At 39.3% G+C, this 22,017-nt stretch overlaps 1 protein-coding gene across 9 annotated transcripts in view; it reads left to right on the top strand.

The window, feature by feature from the left end:
* The window catches only part of CORIN (corin, serine peptidase), a 244,941-nt gene that overhangs the window by 168,218 nt on the left and 54,706 nt on the right, over positions 1-22,017 (top strand). For all 9 annotated transcript variants that reach the window (XM_055385560.2, XM_055385559.2, XM_055385557.2 and 6 more), the window contains 3 exons: positions 4,473-4,704; positions 7,863-8,008; positions 16,062-16,169. In XM_055385560.2, the coding sequence (XP_055241535.2) occupies positions 4,473-4,704; positions 7,863-8,008; positions 16,062-16,169 (486 nt within the window). The remainder of the gene's footprint in view (positions 1-4,472; positions 4,705-7,862; positions 8,009-16,061; positions 16,170-22,017) is intronic.

Raw genomic sequence — 22,017 nt, 5'->3', positions numbered from 1 at the left:
AGCTGGACGTGGTGGTGGGCACCTGTAGTCCCAGCTACTTGGGAAGCTGAGGCAGGAGAATGGTGCGAACCCAGGAGGCAGAGCTTGCAGTGAGCCCAGATCGCGCCACTGCACTCCAGCCTGGGTGACAGAGCGAGACTCTCTCTCAAAAAAAAAAAAAAAAAGTATATATATATAGAAGAGCAAGGAAGTGAGACAGTTGAGATAAGACAAGATATATGGAAGGTTTCTGCGGTGTCTGTCTGAGTTCAGTTTCTTGACCTGAGAGGTAGTTATAAGGATGTTCACCTTAAAATAATATCAAACTATTAAAAATAATAATGTTAAAGAGGGATTTAGAGTTTGAGGCAAAGATGAATTTTTGAATATTATTATATACGCAGCTAGATGTAGAAAAGTCACATTTTTCATGTAAATGACCATCGCTTAATACATGATTTCTAGTAACTTCAGAGTATCACATCATAAGGATATAACACCATTGAGTTAACGATCCCATCTTTAGGTTGAATTGAACGAATCTTGTTACAGACTTTGAAAGGTGGAATACCATTGAGATTCCATCAGGATTTTTTTTTTTTTTGACAGATCTTTATTAAACCTCATCTGTGTTCGGGACACTGTACTGGGTACTACATCAAACTTACATCGGAAGCACAGTTCTGCAGCCCTAAAATATCCTCACATGTTTGTGATGCGATCTCCCTCTAGTGGCAATTTTTAAATCAGGCTCACACATGAGCCTAATGCTTAAGATAAAAAAGCTTATTGATATCATAAATCATAGAATTTGGGGTTGACAGGTATTTTGAGAGTTTATCTTGCTTAGCATTCTGTGAAGAATGCCTTTGAAGGAATAAAACTCGAGATCCAATAAACCTTACCGAATTCAATAAAGATCTACAGAATAATATATGATCATTACTTAATCCTTTCCTTTTCCTTGGCTCCTAAACACTTAAAAGTTATATCTTAACCCAAATCAAAAGTGATACATTCTCCACATATAAAAAAGAGAAAAATTATTCATGTGATATGTTCTATTAATCATCTTCAGTGAAATACATCAATAAAAAGTTAAACTTTGATGGGGTGGTAGAAAGAAAGAAACGGAGGGTATGCACAAGGAAAGAAAGGACTGCATCAAAAATATCTGTAAGTGAACCAATTGTGTAAAATTTTAAGTATATTAAAGATATCAGGAAAAAAGCATAGAGTTAGAGCTGCATGTGCTGACTTGTAAGATGGTCATGACAAATAAGCAACAAAAGCAAATTGAAGGGTGATAGGAATGGTATGCTTCTGCTTTGGCAAAAGCAAACAGAAATCCCTGTCTAAGTGTGCAAAGGCATGTATGGATAAATGTGAGCAGGGGAAAGGCATGGAAGCATTCAAAGCCTTCTGTTGGCTTGCAGGGAAGGTAACAGAAAGGGGAGTGGAGAGATGTTGAACTTTTTCTTTCTGCATCTTTGTAGTGTTTTTACTGTTATGAAAAACATGCATTTTTAAATCTTGTAACAAAATATTTAAATGTTACTTCTTGTCTTAGTTCAGACTGCTATAACAAATCATTATTGCTTATAAACAACAGACATTTATTTCTCACAGTTCTGGAAGCTGGAAATCTGAGATGAGGTTGCCAGCATGGTCAGGTTCTGGTGAGGACCCTCTTCTGGGCTGCAGATGGCTGACTTTTCACTGTATTCTCACACTGTGAAAATAGGGCGAGAGAGATCTCTGTGGTCCCTTTTATAAGGGCACTAATCCCATTCTTGGGGGCTGTACCCTTATAACTCAATCACCTCCCAAAGCCTCCACCTCCTAATACCACCACATTGGAGGTTAGGATTTCAACATATGAATTTTGGGGGAACACAAACATTTAGTCCATAATGTCCAACCCCTCCTTCACAAATCACAGGAAAGGATAAACTGAACCGACCAACCCCAAACCTCTTCCGTCTAGTCTTCTCTCCACTCTGACTCACCCTCAAGATTATGCCAACCTTTCAGTGTTGTGTCTTCTTCAGGAAACTGAGAGTCATATTGCACTTCATGCATCATTTTTTTTTATCAGGCCAACATCAGCCTCCTTATAAATATAATATCTGTGATACCCTCGGATTCTTTAAATTAAGAATTAGTCCTGGAGATGTTTTAATATTTCAGCCCAGTCCTCATTGCACATCTATTTGCATGGATACCACTTCTTAGTCAAATAATTAAATTTAATTTGAATAAGCACTCTCAGTAAGGCATGGAGTCTTTGGTCTGCCTGGGCGAATTTTACCAGAACACTTGCTTGCCTGCCTCTCCACACAGGGAATGTGGCATATCTACTGCAAACAGAGAGAGAGAGCTGGGAGCCTCTCTGCTGTATTCCCCCGAAGCTGCCCAAACCACATTTATCACTGGAAGGAGTGTTAGTCTGTTTTCATGCTGCTGATAAAGCCATACCTGAGACTGGGCAATTTACAAAAGAAAGAGGTTTAATGGACTTACAGTTCCACATGGCTGGGGAGGCCTCACAATAATGGTGGAAGGTAAAAGTCACGTCTCACATGGTGGAAGACAAGAGAAGAATGAGAGCCAAGTGAAAGGGGAAACCCCTTATAAAATCATCAGATTTTGTGAGATTTATTCACTACCATGAGAACAGTATGGGGAAAACTGCCCCATTATTCAATGATCTCCCACTGGCTCTCTCCCACAACAAGTGGGGATTATGGGAGCTACAATTCAAGATGAGATTTGGGTGGGACACAGCCAGACCATATCAGAGGGCTTCCCAGTTCACTCTTGCACTACCTTTTCCCTTTGGACTCTAGCATTTTGTTCAATATGTCTGTCTTAGTATGTTCAAGCTGCTACAATAAAATGCCATGGATTGGGTGGCTTAAATGACAAGCATTTATTTCTCACAGTTCTGAAGGCTGGAAGTGCAGGATCAGGATGCTGGCAGACTTGGTCTCTGGTAACAGGCTGCTTCCTGGTTTGCAGACAGTTGCCCTCTTGCGTTTCCTCACATGGCTGAGAGAGCGAGAGCTTTAGTCTCTCCTCCTTCTTATAAGGACTTTAATCCCATATAAATGCCACCCTCATCTAGACCTCATTGAAACCTCATCACCTCCCAAAGGCCCCACCTCCAAATACTATCACATTGCAGGTTAGAGTTTCAGCGTATGAATGGAGATACACAAATGTTCAGTTCATACAAACTCTATCCTACCCTGTTCACATTCTACTACAGCTACCAGCACATGCATCCTTTTTCCTATCGAGATTGTGGAGTTCCTCAGTGGCAGAGACAATATTTCTCATTACTCTTACATTTACAGTGCCTAGGATAGTCCCTGATACATTTTCCTCCCTTCATTCTGGCACTGTGCTAGGTGTAGACTTTGAGATCAAGAGATAAAGTCTCATTTCACAAAAATCTCAGGATTGTGTAGGGGAGGCAAGTAGGTAAATAAAGAATATGGCAGAATGCAATGAGCATATGGTGGGTATGTGCCTAAGATGCTATTGCACTCACAAAAGACTCATTTTGGAAGTACTAATGGGAAGAGCGGTTGGCCAGGAAAGTTTCCTGGAAGAGGTATTTGTGCTGAGTCTTCCAGACCACAGAGGAGTTAGCTTGGTGGGGAAGATGGGAAAGGGTTAATCCAGGCAGCAGGTGCCATATGCACCTGGCAGCTAGAACCATGACCACCTTTGGGGAGATAATTATGAGCATGTTATAAAAGAGGAGGTAAGAGAGAGCAAACAGGGTGCATAAAGACATACAATTCTTAAAATATCTGGTGTCATAAGGGAATAGAATTTATTACAGCAGAGATACTGTTGATGGGATAATCACAGGCAATGAAGCTGAAAAGTTAGGCTAGGGTTGAAGTATAAAATAGCCTCAGACTTCAAGCTAAGGGGTTTGGATTTTGTCTTATTAGCAAGAAGTATCCAACAGATCTGAGCCTCCTCTTGCCCTGAAATCTTGTAGCCTTATATTTAAACACATTAATCAACAATAAAACATATAGACAGAAGTTATCTACTTGCCTATTTGATCAAAATCATTAATTAGTTTAGTGACAGTGAAGATGATGGGGCTATCCTATTTTAGTAGTAATAAGTAAATCAGAAGAAGAAGATGAATTGGAGTCAATAAAAGGAATGATGAAAGAGAGTCATCTTTAGATAAGTTGAGCCAAGGGAAAAAATGCGGAAGGACTTTCTAAAGCATGATGTTGTCACAGTGCTAGCAACTACATATACAGAAATGAATCTTAGTTGCCAGGGCACTTCACAATCAACTTACTTATTTTCAGTATCCATAAAAAATGTTATATACTACTGGCATTCTAGTCTTAGCTACTCTAAAGAAAGAATAAAATAGACTTCAAGTTTGTAAAACTTAAAGAAGTTGTTTTTATATGTGAAATTTAAAAATATTTGTGTGTATGTTTCTTTGTTAGGTCAATGTGAACCAATTACATTGGAACTCTGCATGAATTTGCCCTACAACAGTACAAGTTATCCAAATTACTTTGGCCACAGGACTCAAAAGGAAGCATCCATCAGCTGGGAGTCTTCTCTTTTCCCTGCACTTGTTCAAACCAACTGTTATAAATACCTCATGTTCTTTTCTTGCACCATTTTGGTACCAAAATGTGATGTGAATACAGGCCAGCGTATCCCTCCTTGCAGGTAATATGATGGGATCTACCCCAGTCCCTTATTTTGCCTCAGAGAGAACCAAGGGGTGAAGACTTAGTTGAGTTTGGACAAAGTAAATTTCCCTAAGGAGCTCTGCATTTATCAAATACTTTATATTTAACAAGTGAGACGAAGAAGTAGAAGGTTGTAAAATGAATATTTGAGTCAGAATTCATTAATGAAGTACCAAACAAGGGAGCTGTGAATGTCCTTTGATGATAGTTTATGTGTTTTAATCAAATAAATTCACAGGTATTTCATTCTGTTGTATTAAAAAGCCATTTTTTAAAAAAAGTATGATAGTATAAAAGGGATATATCTGCCTCTTTTTCTGGCAACACTGATGTGTTTAAAATGCTGCACTCTGACAGCACTTGTTAGAGATATGACATAAGAAGACATAGTGCCAGACTCACAGATTGGACAGCGATGGACATTGCTGACATTTCTCTGCCTGTTTGAATGAAATAAGATGTGCCATTTCAAGAGCGTAGCTTGGACTTTGAATATGAGTGATATTCTAGTGTCAAGAGTATTGTTCCAGAGTCCATGTTTGGGTTAAAATCTTGACCCTTCTCTAGTTTCTAGGTAGCCCTTAGACAAAATCCTGAGTCTCTCTCAGCCTCAGTTCCTTTACATGTAGAATAAGGGTAGTAATGGTTGTTGGGTTGTATTGTTTTGAGATCAAATGAATGTAAAGTGCTTCTGATTCATTGTAATGAACGCTGAATGGACAATAGCTATGATGATAGCACAGGAACACAATAGCTTCTTGGCAGTCTGTCCCTTTGCTGCGCCATGTGTTAGGCATTGTAGTCAGAGGGTTTGCATATACAAGATGCCCCTCAGAAGTGAGTTGCTACTCTCTTCAGTGCTGTTTTCCCTCAAGGGGTAGGTATACAAATGTGCTGGCCTAAATGCGAGTAGCAACTGCAGAAACCATATGTTGGGATCAGAAGTCACGCAGAGTTTTTTAAAAAAGCAGTACTATTACTATAGTGGACAGAAGAGAAAACAATAAATTATATGCTGAATACCAAATGGATAACAAAGTAAGGGCATCTATAGAGACAGGACAGGAAATAATAAAATTTCAAAATGACTTGGGGAACTGAACAAATTATACCAATAGAGAGAATAAAACTAAATGTTAGCTTGTGTAGAAAAATATCTGAAAATTTCTGCTAAGTATCTCTAATACCAATTTTATGTTAAAAAGCTGTTTTTAAATCTTACTTCACTTTTGCAAAGCAAGGTCAGTGATAGTGAATAATTTCTTTTAATAGTACTTAACAATTTCTGGCATTTGACTTTCTTTTCATATGTAGATAAAAATTTCCCTGAAGCAGCATTTTCTGCTGTAAATATAAATGTGAATTTACATCCAGATATAATTTATAATTTCAGGGCTTAAGTTCCATATTAAAATGCATAAGACCAAGGATGATCCTGAAGTGTTGTTCAATCAAAATTTTGGTAAATTTCTTTTAGATAAATTTATTTCTTTTTTTCAGGTTTACCCATACATCTTTCATTTTCAGTGTCTATCACTACGAATTTTATATTTTGATATTTGTTTATCAGAAATTTTTGAATAATATGCTAATAAGTTCATAAAGCAATGCATAGTTGCTTTTGCTAGGTGTGTTTATTAATTTTAACTTGAATTTTTTAGCTATGAGACTGAAAAATCTAACATCGAGGCCTTACAATGGGCTAAATACTTGAGGATGTTATGCTGTAGCATACTCAAAATAACCTTTTGAGGTGTGTATCATCAGAGGTGCTACCTATGGCTGAACACTACAAGGACTATGATAAGAACAGCACCCCCTGGACTTGTGCTGCTGCATATTGTAATTTCCATTTTACAGAAAAAAAATTGGAAGTGGTAGAGTCAGGCACTATATAGTCTTTTGTACAAATAAGTATCATATGACTAATTTAAAATAGCAGTTGCAATTGAGTTATATACATTTTTTATAAATCTGCAACAAAACTAGTTAGTTCAACAGACAGTTATCAACTATTGAACTTTCCATCTTTCCTGACCTAATATAGAAATACCATGGCTTTATCTTTACCACAAATTCCTGGGCTAAACCAGTGTTGAGTTATGCTGAGCTTTGTCCAGACTTAAACCTAGACAGAACTTTCTCCAAAATTTCCTCTTTTGATTATTACACTTTCTCTACCAGTTTTGGGCAAGACTGGAGCTGGCCTTTCTGGAAGATCTGTCTCCCATTTTATCTTAAAAATGAGAACTTGGTTGAATTAGTGTATAAAATTTGAAACTTTTGATAAGTAAGCGTTTATTTGAGTCCATTAAGAGTATATTGGCCTAGGAACTTACTTTGGTTAGGTTTTTTTTTTTAACTATGTAACTAATTTCTTAGTAATATATTGAGACAAAAATCATATTTTTTTCCATAAGAAGTAAAAAAAGAAGTAAAGAAATCTTCTGTGAGGCACGCTGATACTTTAACTTAAAAATATTCTGGAGACAAAAGACATAATACGCACGAAACCACGTGATACAATAGTATATCATTTCTTTAAAACAAAAAACAAACATTTTAACTAACTCGAGCTCAACGTAAGTGGGTTTGGAAGGAGTCCTAAGCTTTTCACCAATATTGATGGAAGCTGAAGTAAGGGAGGCCATGCCTTAGGCAAGCTAAGGTGGCACATGAGATGGCTCACAGGGCTGGTCTGCAGAGGGGGAGATCTCTGAGGATGAGGGTGTTGTATAATACGATTCAATGACTTTGGTGGCAAACTATCCAAAGTGATGTTGGAGACTTCCCTGTTTGGAACAAAAGGTTGGAGAATGTGTCTCCTTCAAAGACAGAAGACAGAATGAGAAAGGCAATGTAGAGAAGGGAATCTGTGTCCTGGAAACATCTTTAGACCTATTTCTGCAATAAAGTTTCTTTTGGTGAAAGTGTGGTGCTGGAATGTGTACTCTTTGCAGAGATATTACTCATTTTGGTTTCCCAAATACCTATCATATATATGTGCATCTTTTATATCCACACACCCACAATACATGCCACATACACAGAATTAAAACTTGACATAAATTTATAACATCTGTCTCAGATGGAGCTATTTCTGCTTCTAATGTTTTGTCTTTCTTGTTCATCTAGGGCATTGTGTGAACACTCTAAAGAACGCTGTGAGTCTGTTCTTGGGATTGTGGGCCTACAGTGGCCTGAAGACACAGATTGCAGTCAATTTCCAGAGGAAAATTCAGACAATCGAACGTGCCTGATGCCTGATGAATATGTGGAAGGTTAATTTTAAAATTAATTACAGCAGGGTATCTAACATGGATGAACATGTTAGCTACCTTTTGAATTTCTTCTGTTTATGGCTTCTTGTTTGTTTGTTTTCTATTTAGTTTCCAATCAGGCTGCTTAGGTGAGTGAATTTGTGAACTTGATTGCATTGAAGAATTTGGCAGTCATCTGTTAGATATTGCATTCATTTTAAAAATAAAGAAGTCATTTTCTATTTCTATTCTTTTATTTTTGTGGGTATATAGGTGTATATATGTATGGGGTACCTAAAATATTTTGATACAGGCATACAGCACATAATAATCACATCAAGTAGATGAGATATCCATCACCCCAAGCATTTATCCTTTCTTTATGTTACAAACAATCCAGTTATACTCCTTTAGTTATCTTTAAATGTACAATAAATTATTGTTGACTGTAGTCACTCTGTTGTGCTATCAAATACTAGATCTTATTCATTCTATCTAACTATATTTCTGTACCAATTAACCAACCCTGCTTTCCCCCACCACTACCCTTCGCAGACACTGGCAACCATTGCTCTACTTTCTATCACCATGACTTCAATTGTTTTAATTTTCAGCTCCCACAAATAAGTGAGAACATAAGAAGTTTGTATTTCTGTGCCTGGCTTATTTCAGGTAACATAATGACGTCTTCTTTTATCCATGTTGTTGCAAACGACAGGATCTCATTCTTTTTTAAGGCTGAATAATAATCCATTGCATATATGTACCACATTTTCTTTAACCATTCATCTTTTGGTGGACACTTAGGTTGCTTCCAAATCTTGGCTATTGTGAATAGTGCTGCAACAAACATGGGAGTGCAGATATCTCTTCTATATACTGGTTTCCTTTCTTTTAGGTATATACCTAGCAGTGGGATTGCTGGGTCATGTATTAGGTCTACTTTTAGTTTTTTGAGAAGCCTCCAAATTGTTCTCCCTAGTGGTTGTACTAATTTGCATTCTCACCAATAGTGGGTGAGGATCCCCTTTTCTCCACATCCTTGCTAGCATTTGTTATTGTCTGTCTTTTGGATATAAGACATTTTAATTTGGGTGAGATGATACTTCATTGTAGTTTTGATTTGCATTTATCTGATAGTCAGTGATGTTGAGCACCTTTTCATATACCTGTTTGTCATTTGTATGTCTTCTTTTGAGATATGTTTATTCAGCTCTTTTGTCCATTTTTAAATCAGATTATTAGTTTTTTTTTGTATAGAGTTGTTTGAGCATTTTATATATTCTGGTTATTAATCCCTTATCATATGGATATTTTGCAAATATTTTCTCCCATTCTGTGAGTTGTCTCTTCACTTTCCTTTGCTTTGCAGAAGCTTTTTAACTTTATGTAATCGCATTTGTCCATTTTTGCTTTGGTTGTCTGTGTTCATGTGATATTACATAAGAAATCTTTGTGCAGTCCAGTGTACTGGAAAGTTTCCCTAATGTTTTCTTCTAGTAGTTTCATAGTTTGAAGTCATAGGTTTAAGTCTTTATTCATTTTGATTTGATTTTTGTCTATGATGAGAGATAGGGGTCTAATTTCATTCTTCTGCATGTGAATATCCAGTTTTCTCAGCACCATTCACTGAAGAGACTGTCCTTTCCCCAGTGTGTGTTCTTGAAACCTTTGTTGAAAATGAGTTCACTGTAGATGTATGAGTTCTTTTCTCTGTTTTCTGTTCCCTTAGCCTATGTGTCTGTTTTTATGCTAGTACCATTCTGTTTTTGCTATTATAGCTCTGTAGTGTAATTTGAAGTCAGGTAATGTGATTCCTCTGGTTCTTTTTGCTCGGGATAGCTTTGGCTGTTCTGAGTCTTTTGTGATTCCATATGAATTTTAGGACTTTTTTCCCATTTCTGTGAAGAATGTCATTGGGATTATATTTAATCTATAGATTGCTTTACATAGTGATATAGTTTGGATATTTGTCCCTGCTCAAATCTCATGTTGAGATGTAATCCCCAGTGTTGGAGATGGGGCCTGATGTGAGGTGTTTGGATCATGGGGGCAGATCCCTCGTGATTGGTTTGGGTCATCTCCTTGGTGACAAGTGAGCTCTTGCTCTGCATTCACATGACATCTGGTCATTTAAAAGTGCTGTGGCATCTCTTCCCCTACTCTCTCTCTTGCTCCTTCTTTACCATGTGATGTGCCTACTTCCCTTTTGCTTTTCACTGTGACTGTAAGCTTCTTGGGGCCTTCATAGAAGCTGAGCAGATGTCTTCACCATGGTTCCTGTAAAGGCTGCAGAACCATGAGTCAATTAAACCTCTTTTCTTTATAAATTACCTAGTCTCAGATATTTCTTTATAGCAACACAAGAACAGCCTAACACAGAAAATTGGTACTAGAAGTTCAGCATTGCTATAAAGATACCTGAAAATGTGGAAGCAACTTTGGAACTGGGTAACAGGCAGGGGTTGGAAGAGTTTGGAGAGCTCAGAAGAAGACAGGAAGATGAGGGAAAGTTTGGAACTTCTTAAAAATTGGTTAAGTGATTGTGACCAAAATTCTGATAGGGATATGGATAGTGAAGGCCAGGCTGATGAGATCTCAGATGGAAATGTGGAACTAATTGGGAACTGGGGCAAAGGTTCACCCATATCTTGTGTTAGAAAAGAGTTTGGCTGCATTCTGTTTATGCCCTAAGGATCTGTTGAAGTTGGAACTTCAGAGTGAAAATTTAGGGTATCTGATGAAAGAAATTTCTAAGCAACAAAGTGTTCAAGACATAGCCTGGCTGCTTCTAACAGCCTGTGCTCAGATATAGGAGCAAAGAAATAACTTAAAGTTGGAACTTATAGTTAAAAGGGAAGCAGAGCATAAAAGTGTGAAAAATTTGCAGCCTACCAATGTGGTAAAGAAACAAAAAGCTTTTTCAGTAGAGGAATTCAAGCAGGCTGAATTGCTGGAGAAATTTGTATAACCAAAAGGGAGCAAAGAGCTCATAACTAAGACAATGGGAAAAATGCCTTGAAGGCATTTCAGAGATCTCCCAGGCAGCCCCTCCCATCACAGACCCTAAGGCCTAGGAGGACTGAATGGTTTTATGGGCCAGGCCCAGGTCCCCACTGCCCTTTGCAGCCTTGGGACACCGCTCCCTGCATCCAGGCTGCTCTACCTTTAGCCATGGCTCAGAGAACATCTGTCAGAACAGTGCAGAGGGGAAACATGGGGCTGGAGCCCCCACACAGAGTTCCCAATGGGTCACTGTTTCATGGAGCTGTGGGAAGTAGGCTTCTGCCCTCCAGACTCCAGAATGGTAGATCCACTGGCAGCTTGCACCCTTTGCCTGGAAAAGCTGTTGGCACTCAACAACCTGTGAAAGTAGCCATGGGGACTGAACTCTGGAAAGCCACAGGGGCAGAGCTGCCCAAGGCCTTAGGAGCCCACCCCTGTACCAGTGTGCCATGTATGCAGGATATGGAGTCTAAGGAGATTATTTTGGAGCTTTAAGATTTAATGACTGCCCTGCTGGGTTTTGGGCTTGCATGGGGTCTGTAGCCTCTTTCTTTTAGCCAATTTCTCCGTTTTGAAATAAGAATGTTTACCCAATGCCTGTACAGCCATTGTATCCTGGAAGTAAATACCTTCATTTGATTTTACAGGCTCATAGGTAGAAGGAACTTTTTTGGATTTGGGATAAGGCTTTGAATTTGGGACTTGGGACTTTTGAGTTAATGCTGGAATTAGTGAAGACTTTTGGGGAGCAATTGAGAAGAGATACTATATTTTGAAATGTGAGAAAGACATGAGATTTGGGAAGGGGCAGAGCAGAATGATGTAGTTTGGATATTTTTCCCCACCCAAATCTCATGTTGAGATGTAATCCCTAGTGTTGGAGGTGGGGTCTGGTGGGAGGTGTTTGGATCATGGGGGCAGATCCTTCATAAATGGCTTGAACCATCTCTCACTCTGAGTTCACAGGAGATCTGGTCATGGTGCCTCCTTCCAACTCTCTCTCCCTCTTGTTCCTGCTTTTGCCATGTGACGTGCCTGCTCCCCCTTCACCTTCTGCCATGATTGTAAGCTTCGTGAGGCCTCCCTAGAAACCAAGCAGACTCTAGGCCTCCTTTAAAGCCTGCAGAACCATGAGCCAAATAAACCTCTTTATAAATTATGCAGTATCAGGTATTTCTTTTTCTTTTTCTTTTTTTTTTTGAGACGGAGTTTCTCTCTGTCGCCCAGGCTGGAGTGCAGTGGCATGATCTCTGCTCACTGCAAGCTCCGCCTCATGGGTTCTTGCCATTCTCCTGCCTCAGCCTCCCGAGTAGCTGGGACTATAGGTGCTCGCCACCATGCCCGGCTAATTTTTTTTGTATTTTTAGTAGAGATGGGGTTTTACTGTGTTAGCCAGGATGGTCTCAATCTCCTGACCTCATGATCCACCCACCTCGGCCTCCCAAAGTGCTGGGATTACAGGCATGAGCCACCACGCCTGGCTGGTATCAGGTATTTCTTTATAGCAGTGCAAGAATGGCCTAATACACATAATATGGAAAGTTTAACAATATTGATTCTTCCAATCCATGAACATGGAATATCTTTCCATTCTTTATGTCCTCTTTAATTTGTTTCATCAGTGTTTTATGGTTTTTATCACAGAGACCTTTCATTTCTTTGATTAAGTTAATTTCCAGGTATTTTATTTGTGGCTTTTGTAAATGAGGTTACTTTCTTGGTTTCTCTTTCACATTTTTTGTTGTTGGTATATAGAAATGCTACTAATTTTTGTATGTTGATTTTGTATCTTGCAACTTTACTGAATTTGTTTATCAGTTCTGTAGCTTTTTGGCAGAGTTTTTAAGTTTTTCCAAACATAAGATCATATCATTTGCAATCAAGAATAATTTGACTTCTTCATTTCCAATTTGGATGCCCTTTATTTCTTTCTCTTTTATGACTGCTTCAGCTAGGACTTCTATTACTATGTTGAATAACAGTGGTGAGAGTGGGTATCCTTGTCATGTTCCAGATCTTGGAGATAAGGCTTTCAGTTTTTCCCCATTTAGTTTGATACTAACTGTGGGTCTGTGAAATATGGCTTTTATTTTGCTGAGGTATGTTCCTTCTTACCCAGTTTTTTGAGGGATTTTTTTTCAGGAAGGGATGTTGAATTTTATCAAATGCATCAACTGAAATGATCATATGATTTTTGTCCTTCATTCTGTTGATATGATGTATCACATTGATTGATTTGCATATGTTACATCACTCCTGTAAATCCTAAATGGTCACTGGGAGCGGTGGCTCATGCCTGTCTTGCCAGCACTTTGGGAGGCTGAGGTGGGTGGATCACCTGAGGTTGGGAGTTCAAGACCAGCCTTGCCAACATGGTGAAAACCTGTCTCTACTAAAAATACAAAAATTAGCTGGGCATGGTGGCAGGCGCCTGTAATCCCAGCTACTCGGAAGGCTGAGGCATGAGAATCACTCGAACCTGGGAGATGGAGGCTGCAGTGAGCCAAGATCGTGCCATTGCACTCCAGCCTGGGCGACAAGAGAGAAACTCCATCTCAAAAAAAAAAAAAAATCCTAAATGGTCATGATGAATGACCTTTTAATGTGTTGTTGAATTCAGTTTGCTGGTATTTTCTTGAGGACTTTTACGTCAATGTTCATCAAGGAAATCGGTGTGTAGTTTTCTTTTTTTTGATGTATCTTTGTCTAGCTTTGGTTTCAGGGTAATACTGGCTTTGTAGAATGAATTTGGATGTATTCCTTCCTCCTCTATTGTTTGGAGTAGTTTGAGCAGAATTGGTACTAGTTCTTCTTTAAATATTTGGCAAAGTTCAGCAGTGAAACCACTGGGCTCCAGGCTTTTTTTTTTTTTTTTTTCCTGCTGAAAGACTTTTAATTATTACTTAAATAGCATTACTTGTTATTGTTCTGTTCAGATTTTGGATTTCTTTATGGTTCAATCTTAGTAGGTTGTATATTTCTAAGAATATATTCATCTCTCATAGGCTTTCCAATTTATTGGTATATAGTTGCTCATAGTAGACTCTGATGATCCTTTGAATTTCTGCAGTATTGGTGCCCAAGCCACAAGTCAAAGTTCTTCTCACTCTTCCCCTTTCCACAGACAGGTAATGGAAGAGTGCTAGTGGTCTCTCCTCATGATCACTACCACCCCAGGTCTATGACAAGTACTACCAAACCACAAGTGTTCACTCAAGGCCCAAGGGTTCTTCAGTCAGTCTGTGGTGAATGCTGCCAGGCCTGGGACTCTCACTTCAGGACCAGTGGGCTCCCCTCTGACTCAGGGCACATCCAGAAATGTCATCCAAGAGCCAGGGCTTAGAATTAGGGACCCCAAGAGTTCACTTGATGTTCTACCCCGCTGTGGCCAAGCCTGGTACCTAAGCTGCGAGACAAAATCCCTTTTACTCTTCCCTCTCCTGTTCTCAAGCAGGTGTTTCTCCCTGTAGCCATCACAGCTGGGAATGTGCTGAGTTATACCTGAAGCCAGCCCATCTCAGAGTCTCACCGAAGGCTCATGAGAAGTACTGCCTGAGTACTGCTACTGATTATTCAGGGCCCAAGGGCTCTTTAGTCAGCTGGTAACTAATGCTGCCAGGGCTGGGCCCTTTTCTTCAAGGCAGTGGGTTCCCTTTTGGTTGAAGATATGTCTAGGAATGCCTGGAAGCTAGGGCCTGGAATGGGAGCCTTAGGACAGGACTCTGTCTGGTGCCCTATTCTACTGTGGCTAAGCTGATATCCAAGTTGCAAGACAAAGTCCTCTTTACTCTCCCCTGTCCTGTCCTCAAGCAGAAGAAAGGAGTCTCTTTCTGAGCTGCGAGCTGTGCCTGCCTGGGGTTGGGGAAGGGGTGGCACAAGCACTCTCTTGGCCACTCTGTGGCATGCACTAGGTTGCATGCCGCCAAGTCCACTGTCTCCAAGCCCAGCACAGCATCAGGACTTGCCCAAGAATTGCAGTCCTTGTGGGCTAGACTGCCTTTCAAGTTTATTAAGGACCCCAAAACACTTTAGCCTGTGGTGGTAAGGCTTGCCAGAACTTAAATTCTGACCACTGGGATGGGTGATTCCCCTTTGCCTGGGGTTCATCTAAATGCTCCCTCCATGCATGGGCACTGGCTGAGCTCTGCCTGGTGTTGCTTTCTGCTGTGATAGGACAGCACTGAGTTCCAATGCAAAGTCCCACAATCGCTCCACAAGTGCACAGATTCTCTGTACTATGCAGCTCTTGCTGGGGAATGGGGGAGGGGTGGTGTTGGTGATTCAAGACTGTCTTTCCTACCCTTTTCAGTGCCTTTTTCAGTGATCTGAATTTAAAACCAGGTACTATGATTGCTTATATGATTTTTAGTTCTTATGAAGGTGCTTTTTTGTGTGGATGTTGTTCAGGTTGGTGTTCCTGCAGAAAGGACAATTAGTGGAGGCTTCTATTTGGCCATCTTGCTCCATCTTCCCTCCAAAAAATCATTTTAAAATTAAAAATGATGAACTCAGAGATGAGTTTAATTAGTACTCTAGGTGTTTTTTAAACTGTACTTTACTCACAGAGCCCATTATGTATGGATGCTTTTATACTAGTGATCCTGAAGGCAAAGGTGAACATCAAACCTTGGTTCCTTCAAGTAAAAAACATTTGGGGACTATGGCAACATAGGATCATTAAGTACAGAAATGGAATTGTGGACCAGGTGGAAAGATGGGGGTGTGGAAATGATTTTGACACATTGAGAGCCGCTAGGTAGTCAGGAGCACTGACTCCACAAGGCATATCAGGCTCTGGCAATTGTTGGGTTGTCCCATTTGGAAAGAAAATTAATCATTGGAATACATAGACGTTAAACCGCGTATCTAGAGGGATGAGGCCAAGAATGAAGGAGAAAGATGCTGATTGGCAGGCAGAAGAATGCCAAAGCAAAATGGCTATTTCACTTTGCAAGAGACCACCCTTATCTTCAGTAAAAGCTCCTTGACAACATCCTACATGTAAATACATAAATTAGCTGATGTTTCTAGGTTTTCAGCCCTTTAACAGTAATATTGTTTTTAATAGAATGCTCACCTAGTCATTTCAAGTGCCGCTCAGGACGGTGTGTTCTGGCTTCCAGAAGATGTGATGGCCAGGCCGACTGTGACGATGACAGTGATGAGGAAAACTGTGGTATGTATGTGCAATGGTACTTTTCTTGAATGTACAGTAATAACTAGAATAGAATAAGAAACTGTGTTAAAAATGGAAACTATTCACTGATAGTAGGACTAGGATTCAATGCTAATGTCTTTACTTCTTAAATTATTGAACAGTATGGCATATGTTTTAAGTGTTTTTTCTGACTCTTGATTTCCTCTAAATTACACTTCTATATAACCCTGATACATACAGTACCCCTCCCCCTTATCCGTGGGGATATGTTCCAGGACCCCCAGTGGATGCCTGAAACCATAGATTGTATGGAACCCCATATATGCAGTAGTATGCTTTTTCCTACACATATGTACCTATGATAGAGTTTAATTTATAAATTAGGCACAATGAGAGATTAACAACAATAATAAAATAGATCAATTATAACAATGTACTGAAAGAAAAGTAATGAGAATGCAGTTTCTCTCTCTCTGTCTCAAAATATCTTATTGTATTGTGCCAACATTTTTGGACCATGCTTAACCAGGGATAACTGAAACTGTGGAAACTGAAACTTCAGATAAGGGTGGAGGGGCACTACTATATTTGCAAACACTTATTAAAAGGAGAAGCACCTCACAAATGTAAAGAATTATTTTTATTATTAAATTATAAAGCCATTGTTATCAGTTTTAAAGTCAGAATAATAGTGTCTTTGCGTATGCTTCCCATGTTGCTAAATAGACATCTAGATGCATGAAGGCAGAGTTCATACTCCAACATTCAGAGTTCAGACTCCATCATTCCCAGTTTAACTGGGACTCATTTTCATGTCCTCTCATATTTTTTCTCTTTCGGCAAAGGATAAAACTCTTCTTGACATTTCTGCCATTGAGTTCCAAAATCGCCAGTGGAAAAGCCATAAATGCCAATGGTAATTTGAGTGGACTTAGTTCTCATTATATTTCCCTGCAAATCTTTGTACTTGTAACCACAATGTATTAGGGAATAGAAGTCAGACAATGGTCTTCAATAAACAGTGTTTTTGAGGAAAGCAAAATGATTGAAGATCTATCCACAGAATTGTTTGGTTATGATTATTTAGCCTTTCCTGTTTAAGAAGAATTAACACTTTCATGACAAGCACATAAGGCAGTACATCTTTTGAAATAATTTCATTCTTTTGGCCTTTGAAGTATGAAATATTGCGTTGCTCCATTAAGTGAATTTTAGGTAGTAAACATTGCCCTTCTGGTCTAGACAAAAATGTCACAAGCAATCAACTGAAATCCTGTCAGCTCCTATAAATATGGACTAATGCATCTTCTGGAAAACTTCAGCTGTCAGAATGATGGTACAATGTCTGGGGTAATTTTGTTACGGAGAAATGTACAGTGTTTTTAGAAGCTACTGTTGTTTGCTTGTTTGTGGTTTTTTGTTTTGTAAAGAAATAAATCAAAATTCATTGAATATACCTTATATAAGTGATTTATTGAGAATGTATTAGATTTGTTCACTGAACTATGACTTTGATGGGTCATGGTATTTGAGATGCAATTTAAAATAGATTATCTTAGATGGTTCAAAGAGGTTGCATGATACTTTGTTGGGGTTGTTGTAGGGGACTAAATATTTGAGAAATACAAAAGCTTAGTTAAAAACAAAACAAAACAACTTTACCAAGACAAAAAGTTCTGAGTTCTAGAACATATTCTGCAAAAAATAAACTTAAAGTACTATCATATTGGTATAGGGTTTAAACGACCCTAAAATATCAGGTTTCTAGTTAAGTAATTGGTTTTCACCAGTATTTTAATCACACAATTAAAGGCACACCAAAATAATAGAATATATTGTCTAATCTCTATCAAAAATTAAAAATAATTGACAGCACTATTGAGAGCTCTAGTTAAGGAAAGTTAAAAGTGGGTAAGAAATAATACATTTGGAGTTCAATTAATTGCTCCAGCAGTACTAATTTATGAGAAGTTTTCCAAAGTGACTAGCAATAGAAAACTTTACATACTTCGTTCCCCTTTGATACTTCTGCATGCATTTGAATGGGCTTGTTCGGTGATTTGGGAGGACACACCACTTCAAATCAAATAAGGAAGTCAGGTTGATGAAGTCTCAACAGAGGATTAATAGGAAGTCATCTGTTTCCATTTGCCTCCTTGCTGTTTGCCTTTCTGTTTTCGTATGTGCATAGGCACACCATCTGGTAATGCAAGCACCAGCTCCAGCAAAGCTGGGTTTCACCCCAAGCTTCTTGCCTTTCTGACTTATTCTGTCCGTTGTGTTATTAAGTGTTTGAGCTTTACTCAATAATTGGACAATTAACTATTCATTGTCATGAATCTGCAGCTCCCTCAGAATTTCTAACAAGGTTATTGAGTTTCCCCTCAAAACGATACTTATTTAACTCAGTTATAAAATAAATATTGTGTGAGAAATTACTTCTTGTTTCTTTGGCACTTTTGTAATGGAGAAACATGATAGCCAAAGCACTTAACTTATAAATACACTTTTAAAATATATGCATTAGAATTTAGCAATCAGTAATATTGTTCTTAAATGTCTCCAGCTCTTGTGGTAGATTTTCGCTGTTGAGGCTGCTTTGATTGTGTAATTGCCAATGTAAACAAGAGCTGAAAATGTCAGTACTAGAAAAGTTTTCAGCAAGTGTTGGGATGAATTATGCAAATCCGATATGGGAAGGAAGTCTAAGAGACAGGGAAATGCTGAGCAGAATCTGCACTGTGTCAGTACAGAAGTACTGCATTGTCTTAAGGATTGATGGTATGTCAGTAATTGAGCATACATGATATAGATGGAGCTGCCTGTAAAACTAGCAACTTGATAAATGAGTTTATTTTCAACGTAACATTTTCCAAGCATTGATAGCCATGCAGTGGAGCATGAGGGAAAGACATGGGAAAATAAATGATCAAGAATGACATCAAAGAAAGGAGAGCTAAGGAAAACAACAAAGGGATTGTATGTTTCAGCTTTTCTATCACTCTATAGATCTGAGTGTGTGAGGCTGAGGTTATCTCTTGCTAGGCTTTACCTCCACGATTTGGGTCAGCTACAAGAGCAGGTGGTACCTGGGCTGTGATGCAAGCAAGCAGAAACTCCCAGTGGAGCAGTCACATGAAAATATAGCTACAACAGGTGCTTTATATCGACTTTCAAAATAAAATCCTTTATTACATGAACAGAATCAAAATTACTAATTGATTACTATTCTAAGTAAAATGGTATACATCACATGGAGAAAAGATTGACAGCAATGCAAATGTCTGAGTGTCATTAAGTGACTTTCTGTTTATCTTCAGATGACCAAAAATCAGTTCTTCACCTATCTTTGGTCTCCTCTTGATCTTAAATAAAATAAAACCTTTAAATATAACCTGAGCCATTTCTCCAAGTCAGAATCCCCTTAGGTTGTATTAGAAGATCTGACTCTGATATTTACGGGTTTTACAGCTTGATTTCAAAGAGTTTCCAAAAGGCATGTTTTCTTTTTGGATTCTTGGATAGCATTTCTATGAGTTATCTCACAGAAGGGCTTAACTGGCTTTCTTAACACTCCAAATACTACCAGTCTCTATGCTTTTGTGTCTCTTTGTTTGGGGAGGAGACCACTCTGCTCTGTAGCTAGCAGAAGAGTGAGAGTCATTATGTCCATAGCTTTGGCATATCCACAAATGTGCTTTCAGGATGAATTTTCAGGATTGATTTCTCATCACTCAGTAGGGTTTAATTTTCCATGTTAAGGGGGAAATTTTCTCCTTCCCTTTAAATACTTAGTTAACTGTTTCATTGTCTTCTGTGGTGTCTTGGGAAGGCAGACTGGAATGGCAGAGTGTCCTGCGTAGACTTAGACTTGAATTTACATTCTGACTTAGCCTTAGAGGCTGTGTGACGTTTGGCCAGTCACTTTACTTCTCTGGGTAAGATGCAGAGAACACCCACATTATCTCTCACAGCTGGAATGCTTATAACATGCCCTGTTCATCCTCAGAAGCTAATAACTGGGAACTCACCTGCTGTGGTGGTGGAAAATCAGGAGGCGATTCCTTTCAAAGGCTGCCCCAGCCATCTCCCTTGAGGGAAGGAGTCCTGTCTAGCATAGTCTTGTTTCTGACAGCTGTTTATGGCAAAAGAGAGTGGGCTGGTCTGTCAGGCTAAAGCATGGGCTGGGGGAGGTCTCTGGCTCACATAGTAAACTCAGGTAGATGGATGGTGTCTTTTCCTGGAGATAGTGTTCGTTTTGGGTTGGATGTTCTCTCTTTTTAGGATTAGAGCCATGCAGTTTAAAGTCCCATCCATTCCTTCATCCTGCCTCTTTCACGGGAGACTGGGCTACCCATATGTGAAGAGCATGCCATAAAAATGGCACTGCTAAAAGTGGGAAGTGACTCAGGAATTGGGTAGGCTGCTGCGACTTTCCAGCTGGATGGTGGCTGGATGGCCTGTGCTGGTATGGCTGCCCTGATAATCAGGCCTAGACCACAGTGGGAAGCAGGTCCTCTGTTCCAGCTGCTACAGCAGGTGCAGAGGCAGAGCCCTTTGCAGCCATGCTTTGAGGGAAGGGGCTCTGTTGTCCAGGATCCTGCATGCTGTAGAAGGCTCTTCACACCTGTTAGGCCTGTACTCTGGCTGCTACAGCTCCTCATAGGTCACATCCACAGCCACTTCCTGGGGCAGACACTGGTCCAGGATGGCTGGATCCAGACTGTTCCAGCCTTTGCCAGCTCAATAATGCAGTATTACCTTGTCTCCTTCCTCCTTGTGAGCGGCTCCACTCCAAAGGGTGAGAATTTAAAAATTTCATGCAGCTCAACTCAAGACGATGAGTGGACCTACTTACTCTATAGTTGCATAGCTAAGAGATTCTTACAGAACAAAAAGCATCTGCTTTAAGGTGATTTGCTGACTTTATTTGTAATGACAACTGTTTTTATAGAGAAACAAGGTATTCCATTTGGGGGCGGGTGGGTACTGCCTCTGTCAGGGCAGCCTGTTTCACAGAGTTTTTGTGAAAATGAGAGATAGAGTAAGCAAAAAACCCAGATGAATGCTTAGCACACTTAGTGTGACCAGTCAACCTGATCTGCCTGGGACTGATGGGGATCTTTTGGAACAAGGGACACTTCACGCTCAAATCAATTAAATCCCTGGCAAACTGGGATGAGTTGGTCACTTTTTTGGAACACTGTATCCTCAATTATTGGTTGTTGCTATTGTCTCTGTGCTGGAGAGGTTATTATTCTGACATCAACAATTATTTGGTTTCATAACCTACAGCTGCATTAAACAGCCCATCCCATCCATGCCTGTTTTTAATTTTTGATGGAAGCATATCCTTTTCCTGTTAGAATATACATTTAAAACATAATTGCACCAAAATGTCACTTTACAAAGAAAGTGGTTTCTTCTCAAAATAATACTATCTCCTATGTACCTAATGTCTCTCTCTTTTTATCCTACTTCTTTTGTGCTCACTGTAACTCCACAAAGGAGGTATTATGCTATGCAAACTTTTATGAGAAAAGAGAAGACATGGAGAGGTGAAAAGCTAATGCTTATGGAGTATTCCTTTAATGTTTATAGCAACCTTATGAAGCAGGCATTATTATTTGTATTTTAGATGTATGGAAACCAAGGTTTGGAGAAGTTAAGTAACTTACCCAAGCTCACACAGCTAGTGAGATTTGGAACTAGGATTCAAATCCAGTTGTCTGACTCTAAAGCTGTGCTTCCACTGCTCCTACCCCTTACGCATACTTCATGTTTGCATCTTACAAAGGACTGCAATTGATGACTTGTACCTGGATCCCATCCAGATCTTTCTCCGTGGAGCTGTGATGTGGAGGGA

The sequence above is a fragment of the Gorilla gorilla genome, chromosome 3, assembly GCF_029281585.2.
Source record: "Gorilla gorilla gorilla isolate KB3781 chromosome 3, NHGRI_mGorGor1-v2.1_pri, whole genome shotgun sequence".
NCBI lineage: Eukaryota > Metazoa > Chordata > Mammalia > Primates > Hominidae > Gorilla > Gorilla gorilla.
This window is presented reverse-complemented; position numbering and strand designations above follow the sequence as displayed.